The 9,585-nt window shown below is 40.7% G+C and overlaps 1 protein-coding gene across 5 annotated transcripts in view; it reads right to left on the bottom strand.

Annotated features, from left to right (window-relative positions):
• scn8aa (sodium channel, voltage gated, type VIII, alpha subunit a) overlaps positions 1-9,371 on the bottom strand; it is a 61,721-nt gene extending 52,350 nt beyond the window's left edge. For 4 of the 5 annotated variants that reach the window (XM_077512194.1, XM_077512191.1, XM_077512195.1 and 1 more), the window contains exons 1-2: positions 9,028-9,371; positions 4,683-5,016 (exon numbers count right to left, since the gene is read on the bottom strand). In XM_077512194.1, coding sequence (XP_077368320.1) covers positions 4,683-4,961 — 279 coding nt within the window. In that variant the 5' untranslated portion in view covers positions 4,962-5,016; positions 9,028-9,371. Of the gene's footprint in view, positions 1-4,682; positions 5,017-8,627; positions 8,839-9,027 lie in introns of those variants that run through there. The other variant, XM_077512192.1, reaches the window with a different exon arrangement.
• Positions 9,372-9,585: the final 214 nt, after the last annotated feature.

The following is a 9,585-nucleotide window of genomic DNA, read 5'->3' on the forward strand; positions in this document are numbered from 1 at the left end:
GGCTCTTTTCACTGAGCCGATCCAAATGAACCGGATCACCGAAAAGAGCCGGAAATCCCATCACTAATTGGTTTATGTGTTGTATGGGGCCACAAACACACTGTCCTCAATTATTATGCATGCTCAAAGCTGCATTTCAGCACACCCCCACCCCCACCCCCACCCCAACCAATCTCAAAATGAGAAATGTTTGCAGTGAGCTCAGAAATACATGCAAACTCATTTTCAAATAGTGTCGTTTTATGATGATTACAACACTACTTGATGGGAAAATGTTGCTGTGCAGCCACCGTGTGCCAACAACGCTGCAACATCAGCACAAAGGGTGCCGAATTATGTTTTGGGCTGGCATGATCGGAAGTGAGACGATGATGGGGCCGTATTACTGCCAGGTGGAAAATGACTCCATCAAATATGTCCTGTCTAACTGACCGTTTACTGTCACAATATACTAAATAGAACGATTCTTCTGAAGTAAATTATCATGCAAGAAAATACCACAACCCACATGCATGTGACTGACATTATTGGGGCAGGTGCTCAAGCCAAGGAAAAGGGCACCAATTTATTTAAAAGATGATTATGTGCGCTCAAAAACTATTTTGTATTTTCAAGTTCTCTTGGTGATTGAGCTGGTGTTTGCAGTGCATGAGGTCGGACTTTTTTTTTTTTTTTTTCAGTTTTCGTTCCAATAGTATCGTTTGGCTGTTATGGTCCAATAGAACCAAGGTTGAACTTTTTGGCCAAAATTCCGAAAGGTATTTTTGTGCAAACACAAAAAACTCTTGCATCCTTAAATGAGACAGTGGTAAAAGTTAGGGATGTAACAATATCCAAACATCACGATACGATATTGTCACGATATGAAGGTCACGATACGATAATTATCACGATATTGTGGGGGCGTTGCCGATATTTAAAAAAGATCACAATATTGTAAAAAAATAGAGCTCATACTAAAAAAAAAAAAAATCACAATATTGTGCTTTTGTACATAACAGGAATGCATATAAACCACCTACAATCTCTAATAACAATATTGAGGCACTTACTTGCTAATGCAAGCACACATTGATCGCTTCACAAGCAAATTAGGTTCCCCTTCATCTGACAATTAGCATAGATTTTAATAAACATAGAAGGCCAAAACATCCCTCATGAAAATTAAATGGCACTAATAAACTAGCCACTAGAGGGGGCTAGAACTGCACAAATGGAAATCAACCTGACTTTTTTTTAACAGATGTGTTCCTTTTAAATATTGTGAACATGACGACGACGATATTGTGGCAGTTTTAATATCACGATATCACGATATTGCCCTTATTGTGACATCCCTAGTAAAGGTTATCATGGTGATATCAAAGACAGCTTGCCTTACAGTGGGACACACTTATATATGCTTATATAGTATATGTATAAATCTGTGTTGCCAAGAGAAGAATACAGAAAAAAAAATCTAATCAATCAATGTATTGTTTTTGACAAATCAAACCCTCACAAAAAACAAAACAAAAAAAACATCAGGACTTTTCGTCCTGCAGCTTTCATGATTTTTACTGAGCTCAGCTGCAGGAGGATGGAGCGAAGTTGCACGCCGGCCATTTTATCCGCCCGTAAATTGACCTGCTGTGGGGCTGTTTAGCGTTGCACCTCGGCAATGACATGTCGCCAAAAAAAAAAAAAAAAAAAAAGCTTTGACCTGTTCTGACGTCAAAGCAGCGTCGCCAAAGCAAACCTGATCCGGGTTCGTGATTAGCAAGGTGGAGGCAGGCACAGATAATGAAGCACAAAGAGAAGGAGCGGCCTGCTTTGCCTGCTATCATCGACCAGCTCGCCTCCTGCTTGAGCCTCATGTAACGCGTCATGCTGCTCAATATGAAGAAAAAGCTGCTCGCAAAGAATGTTTGCTATCTTTCAAGTTATTCAACACAGCCATCAAAAAGAGGCAATTGTTGAACAAATAGAAAAAGACTGACGGAAGATAGCTTGAGGACACATTTGTAAGGTCAGCTTAACATACAAAAGCTTAAATAAAAATATATATATGCAAAAAATAAAAAAGGTTTATAATAGGGGTGTCAAAATTAGTGTGTTAATTTTTAGTTAATTTAAAGTTCCTTTAATTTTTTATTTTTAATGCACAATTAGTGACCGCCCCTTACAAGCCTGCACTGGGGGAATTCCAGTCACAATGCAGCAGACACGTCCATGTCAAAATTTAGCAGCAATACATTTAATACATTTTTTCTGCCTATAGTCATTTTTTAAAGAATTTTTGGATTTGGTAGAATCTTTTGATTGAGTTTATGTGCACTGTCACTGCAACTGACGTGTTTGACTGTTTAGTACACTTTAGCTGCAGTTACCTGTAAGGGAGCAGAGGAGCCGACCTTCTAATAAATTGTTCATTTAATTGAACAGTATTTGCTTACTGCCTTTTTTATGACATGAAAGTCAAGAATTTTCTCTTTTTCAGATGTGGTGTAGCAATTGGGTGCACTGGAAAGTAAAAAAAAAAAAAAAAAAAAAGTAAAAATAAATACAAACATGTGAGCTGCAGGCAACCCTGACAAGCAGACAGGACACGCAAGGTGCAAGCGGGGGTCCTGTAGACCCCACCATGACAATTTTTTGGCCTGAATATTTCCTGTTTTATTTGCTCTATAATGTCAGCTTTAGTGTGCGTCTGGCATTGGGATATTGAATATTAATGAAAATACGGATCAAACTGTGTCCCATATTCAATCAATAACGAACATTTATTGTCCAAATAAGGAATGATTCCGTGTTTTACAGGACGCTGAGGGACGGATGGCAACCTTGCATTTATTCTTATTTTTGTCATGCTTCCTGTTGTGGTGAGTTTTTATTTTCAAGTGCTTCCTTATTACTTTGAATCTTGATTATTTTCACGCCGATCTGATCACCTGATTGGATGACATTTGGCATTTTATGCAAGATCGATAATCGACCGCCATATCATAATTTACATGATCAATCAATCAATGATATCATTGCTTGGCTCTGCCAAACAAGACTTTACAGTAAAAACAATCGCGTTCACTCCGGAGTCATTCTGTGTTGCCAAATATATGAATGAACCAGAAAGCTAATCCGTTTTTAGCCTTGCTGCGCCTCATGGGAGCGGAAAGCCTTTGCGCTGGGGGGCGGAAGTTCCGCCACAGCACCCTCGACCATCCAATCACAAAGTATTTGTGTTTTCTGTATTTTTATTTAACTGGTAAAAAGTCAGAAAACTATGCAGTCCCTACGGTGACATGGTAGAAAAAAAAAACCTTTGCGTTCCCTCGTAAAAAAAAAAACTTTTTTTTTTCGCCTACCATGTCACCTTAGACACTTCCGGGTCATCTTCCCTGTGACCAAAAGCGACGTGTAAACAAAGCAGTGGAAAAATACATGCTCCATCCTCGTCGCTTTGGGAAAGCTTTCCCACTGTTTTGTTTCATGTTTACAAACGTTCCATCCTGGTCGCTTTTGTTCACGTGGAAGATGACCCGGAAGTGTTTACGGCGCGGCGAAGGTGACATGGTAGGCGAAAAAAACAACTTTGCGTTCGCAATCTTTGCGAGGGAATGCAAAGTTGTTGTTTTTTTCTACCACGTCACCTTAGGGGCTCCGTAGAAAACCATTTTATTTACATCAAATAAAAGATCTAATACAGTATGTATGTGATTTATTTAACTTTAACATCTCTATAATTCAAAATAGCTGTCATCACTCAGCAAAAAAAAAAAAAAAAAAACGTTAACTTCCGGCACGTATTGTCAGCCAATCAACAGATGCAACTTGCAGGCAGACATATTGTTTGAGCTAACAGAAATAGACGTGCTAAAATTCTGATAAATTACGGTCATATCGAACGTTGGGTCGAGCAATTTTTGTGACACGATTACTTATAAAGTTAAAATAGTTTGCGTAGATAAGGGAAATGTCCGCTGTAGCTCAGCGGCATCGCAGCATCCTGTGCAGATAAAAAGTGCAATACACACAGCCAGCTTCGGTAGCAGGAACACAACGTGAAGCCACGATTCTAGCGATGGGTACGTTTGAACCGGTTCTGTTCGGATTCTCGGTGCCTGGGAATCGATAACGCTGCTCAACGGGACCAATTTTCGGTATGTTGTTCTGGTTGTTTGTTTGTTTGTTTGTTTTGTGTTTGTGTAAAGCCAAGTTAACTTCGTATTTAAATGTTTCCCAATGCCCAGGAACACATGAAATGTGTTATCATGGTGGAGTTGAGCCCAAAAAATGATGACAACAGGACATTGAATACACATTTGCATTTTTTTAAGATGCCAATGCAGAAAATTGAATTCTGAATTGAATTTCACTCCTGCCATATGTGGCCAAAAAAATGAAACTGCACACTCCCTTCTGATGTACACAATGTACACATGCCATCACATCCAGCAGACAGCGTGTGGGAAAATCAAACCCAAATCCTGTCTGAAAAAAATTGGCCATGAGGTTTGCAGGACTACTCGTGAAGGTGTTAATCTGACAATTAGAAGATGTTTTAGTCATAAATGCTCATATAAAAATAAAGTTTCTTTCATCTTATTGACATATAACCTGGCCCAGCTGTCATTTTATGAAAGGGGGGGGCTTTAAAGCTCCTCCCCTGCTCTACAAGTTGAGAAGATGATGCTTCAACTCACTTTCTGAGAATTCAGGTAGTACGGATCCAGATCCTCCAGTGGTACCGCCACCATTCCCTTAGGGATGTCCCCGTAGATGTAGGGCAGACTCTTGCCAGCCTCCAGGTCACTGTTGGGCTTGGGCTTGTTCTCATCATCGTCGTCACGGTAACTGCTGTCCTGCTTGGGCGGCTTCTTGTTCTTCTCCTCGTTGATGCGCAGCTCGAGGGCCGCCAAAGATTCCACGTTAAACCTCTTGAAGCTGTTAGGTCCTGGCGGTGCGAGAAGGGGCGCGGCCATGTTTTCATCCTGCAACTACGTGGTCTTTAGGTTGTGACCATCCAAGGTAGAAGATCTGGCGGGAAGATGGAGTAGAGGGCAAGTCAGTTCAAACTAGCCGTTTTTGTTCTTCACCATCAGAGCAGATGCTACACACAGATGACCAAAGACAGATGATGTGGGGTGTAACAAAAACTGAAAATCTGTTTTGATTTAAGAGATGCAATTGGATTGAATCAAACCGAATTGAACAGTTCCACTTTCAAATCTATTGAGGTATGTATTAGGGTTGGGCGGTAATACGGTAATAAGGTATCCCTAAAAGTAGAAACGGTGTCACTTTAAATACCGCCATTTAAAAATAATAATAATAAAATGATATAAATATATTTTTTGAGGGAAAATGTAAATGTGTACTTGTTTTCAACTTAATATAACTATTTACTTATAACTAGGGATAGACCGATTATCGGCCGGGCCGATAATCGGTGCCGATATTTGGCAGTTTGACAAATATCGGTATCGGCCTTTTGACCAATCTGAAAGCCAATAAAGCGGGTATTTTGAACACATTCTGACAATTTGTTCACCTTCTGCAAAAATCTTTTGAAACTTTTTATGAATCCTGATGAAAACCCCAAATTTGCTACGTTTGCGTTCATTTTTTTGCACAGTGAAATACAGGAACTTTTCATTTATGGATCTATTTCAATTTCCACTTTATAAATAAGGATGCTGACACTGGGAATTCCCTACATGTTTTATTTTTAAGAATTAAAAAAAAAGTAAAAAAATAAAATAAAATAAAAAAGAAATGTTGAAACTCCCTGCAATTTTTTTTTAATATAATTTTTAAACAAAGCTGCCAATATCGTTTAAAATTGAAAAGAAAAAGTACTTTTTAATTTTTACACTAATATTTTCTCTTCTACAGCAAATAAATATCGGCTTGAAATATCGGTTATCGTTCTCCTTGACTACTAATAATCGGTATCAGTATCGGCCTTGAAAAAGCCATATCGGTCTATCACTACATAACTATTTTTAAAAACTAATAGCAATACTTGTGACAAGTCATGTGACAGCCCATAAACCGGAACAACTAAAGACAAGATGGAGCCGAGCAGCTCTCGAAACAACTACATTGGTTGCCAAAAAAAGCGTCACTTCTGCAATTTGGCAATATTTTGGCTTTCAGGCCCGATTAAAAAAAAAACGAGCCGGTAGATGTCGACGCGGCAATATGCAAACAGTGTACGAAGACGGTAATTGCGCGACGCCGACGCGCGGCCGACCTATGTGAAGGAGCGAGCCGGAGCAGAAAGCGAAGCCGTCATTCAGGGAGACGATGACCATCGGTTATTTTAACCACTGTTAAACCCCTAACCGCCGGTTAAATTCTTAACCCGCCGTTAACTAACCGGCCGCTAAATCTGCGTTGTTCAAAACATGGTCAGTCACGCCGTTTGTTAACGGCACCGTCAAAGTTAACCGTGTCGTTTACATCGCTGGTTATGCACCGATATATCCCACAATTCCTCTTCTTGTTTACTTCCGGGTCAGCGAAAGCAATGGATACTATCCAAATGACCCTTTGACCATCTCCAAACATTTTTTTTGGTTTTGTTGATTTTATTTGAACTGAGTCGAATGCCATTTTTAGCAGATGTCGCGGGCCACTGAAAAATGGACGGCGGGCCGCAAATGGCCCCCGGGCCGTAGTTTGGACACCAAACGGCGGGTCAGTCAAAAAATGTTTATAGTTTAAAAAGGAATACTTTCATTCCAATGTGATATGTAATGTTTAATTTGACAAATTTATATCCATCATTTTTGCTCCTTACCAAAAAAATCATGATGGCCTTCCAAGTGGATTTGTCATAATAATATCATAAGAAAAAAAAAAGATCAATTTGGAAATTGGCTCGTACTGTTGAACATTATCGTTTATCTTCAGGCGACTCTTGCAAATTCCATTTGAATCTCTTGCAGCCAACTGAACTGCAAGTACGGTAAGTGTAAGCAAACAAAAAGCTGCCATGTAACAATCGAGTCCTCTTAAACTGTATTTTTATGTGACACCAACGTCATCGCGCCAACTTGACTCATAACGAGCCAAATTCTTTTCTTATTTTCTTGTTTGCATGTCAGTTAATCGGACTCGCCCAAAGTTTAAAAAGCTGCGGCTCGAAACCTATAATGTATCATTAAAACTCATTCACTGCCAGCCATTTTAGAAAATGTCAAAATGACAGCATTGACTCCCGACTTTTTGCCTCGTCCCGTTCTTTTATAATTGACAGTAGAGAAATGTAGCTTTGCCAAAATACAGCCATTTTCCCCATGGAATCTGAAACTGTGTTTATTTCGTATAAAATGGGGTAATGATGTCATCTGCTGGTGGTTAGGCATAGATAAAGTTGTTTTACATTTAACAGTGGAGCATCATCAGATTCTCCCCCCATTTAACCCCGCTCTAAAAAATACAATTACAGGCAGTTAATTAAAGGCAGTGAATGAGTTAAAATTTGAAATATTTTAATACTGACGCGATTACAGTTGACAAATGTGACACCCGTCATTTTAAAGAAAGTAGAACGCTTGTTTCTTGTGTGATTGGTTGTTGAGCAGGAGATTCGTTTTGGAAAGGACGTCTTGTCTTCTTGTACGGATCTCAGCGGATACGTTTTCAAATTCGATCAGGAAATCCCACTGGCCTAAATTAGGCTACTTTTTTTTTTAACCTGTTCTTTAATGACTGCTCGTGCTCGACTCAGGGAAAGCTTTTTTTTTTTTTTTATTCTTTTTTTTGCCAGTGCATGATGGTTCCATGCATGACAAGTGCTCAGCAAGCTGCAGGAAATTTCAGGGTCAACTCAACGCATGAGAGACAAGTGCCATATTGGAGTGCAAACACAAGTTGACATGGGATGTGCCATTTTTTTTTTTTTTTTTTTTTTTACGACAGTAAAAGATGCGGATTTGGTTCATTTCTGACGCTTTCCCAACACCATCAATGTGAATATGTTGGTCTCTCTCTCTCTCTCTCTGACAGACAAGCTAAAACAATCCAACATCCATCCCTTATGCAAAAACGTCTGTTTTTGTCAAATGGATGAAGAGCGAGCTACAACCTATATATGTGATCATCGAAAAATAAAACATATAAACAGACCTTCGACGGAACGAAAAAAAAAAATCAGTCACAGGGTTCCACACGCACACAAACCACACTACAACAGACGCGCACATTTGAGGCTTTTTCTTTTTTTTTGCGATCTGTCGAGCGGATGGTGGCGGTGACGACAAGGAGGGTGGATGAAATTGTGTAACAGTGGAGGATACAGTGCGCAAAGAAGCAGCACAAAATTGGCCGAGGAAGGCGGGCAAGGTTTGCTGCTGCAGTGGGTATAGTAACCAAAAAAACAAACAAAACAAAACAAACAACCGAAAAGAAGAACAGCCCCACGAAGCATTCTCATCATTTTTTGGGTGAGACGTGCAAAATATGCGGCACGCTTGACTCCAAATGTTCCTTCTGCGCGCTGCTTGAAGGGTGTGCACCACACCCGTGAAGCCTCCTCGACTAGCGAATCAATACACACTGTGTGTGCGTGAACATATTAAAAAAAAAATAATAGAAAAAATGACACAATGACGCATGGAAGCTATCGAACGAATACTCACACGCATCCTGTCATCCAATTTGAGGCAAGTGTCCCGCAATGTGAAAATCAAATGTAAGGTAGAGCCAAGTGTCCCGCAATGTGATTTTTTTTTTTTTTTTTTTTTTTTAAAGAGGAGCCATCTTATGTTCCGTCGTATGTGCGCCCCTTCCCCCCTTTTAGCACAGATAAGCAGCACTTGACATTATCAACGTGCGTCTAGTCCGAGAGGAAGATGCCGAAGACACACATCCAGCTTTAAAAAAAATAAAAAAAATAAAATAAAAAAAAATGGGGGTGTGGAGTATACCGGGCAAGCTCTGCGACATTCACGCAAGACAACCCCGCCAATTAAAAGCAGCTGTTTCCTCGCCCATCTCACACGCAACGAAGTTGCACGCGCAAAGCAAAAGTGCGCTCACCTTGGAAGCGTCACGGCGAATCCGTGGAGCCGTCGCGGGACTGCAGAGGCGCGGATGGTCTGGAAGAAACTGCGGTTGTCGCCATATTGCCGCTGCCGTCTTCCCCTACACACCCCCCCCCCACCTTCACAACCAGCAACCAGCAACCTCCAGCGGTTTAGCGGCCCTCCTTCAGAGCGAGCGGCTTCCCTGCATAATTGATCAATATCAGCAACAATGTGAGCGGGAGCGTCGCCCGGTCGCCTCCCGCTCCAATCCGAAAGGTCATTTAGGCCCGCAGCAGCCTCCGCCGACGCCAGTGAGCCACCACGGGGGGTTGGGGGGGAAAGTGTGCACAGATGGTGCGCACGAAACACGCGTGTGTGTTGTTATATCTCTCTCGGGTGTGAGTGAGGTCGATGCAGGAATTGTTGAGTCATGAAAAGTCATGGAAAATTTCCGTGTTGGTGGAATTTCAAAATTAACAAACGCACGAAAATTTCATAGGGGGACAAAAGGTCAAACTGCCACTAACCTTTTTTGACGGCTTTATCACTTTGTCGTTGTTGTCATCAAAGT

The sequence above is a fragment of the Festucalex cinctus genome, chromosome 2, assembly GCF_051991245.1.
Source record: "Festucalex cinctus isolate MCC-2025b chromosome 2, RoL_Fcin_1.0, whole genome shotgun sequence".
Classification (NCBI taxonomy): domain Eukaryota; kingdom Metazoa; phylum Chordata; class Actinopteri; order Syngnathiformes; family Syngnathidae; genus Festucalex; species Festucalex cinctus.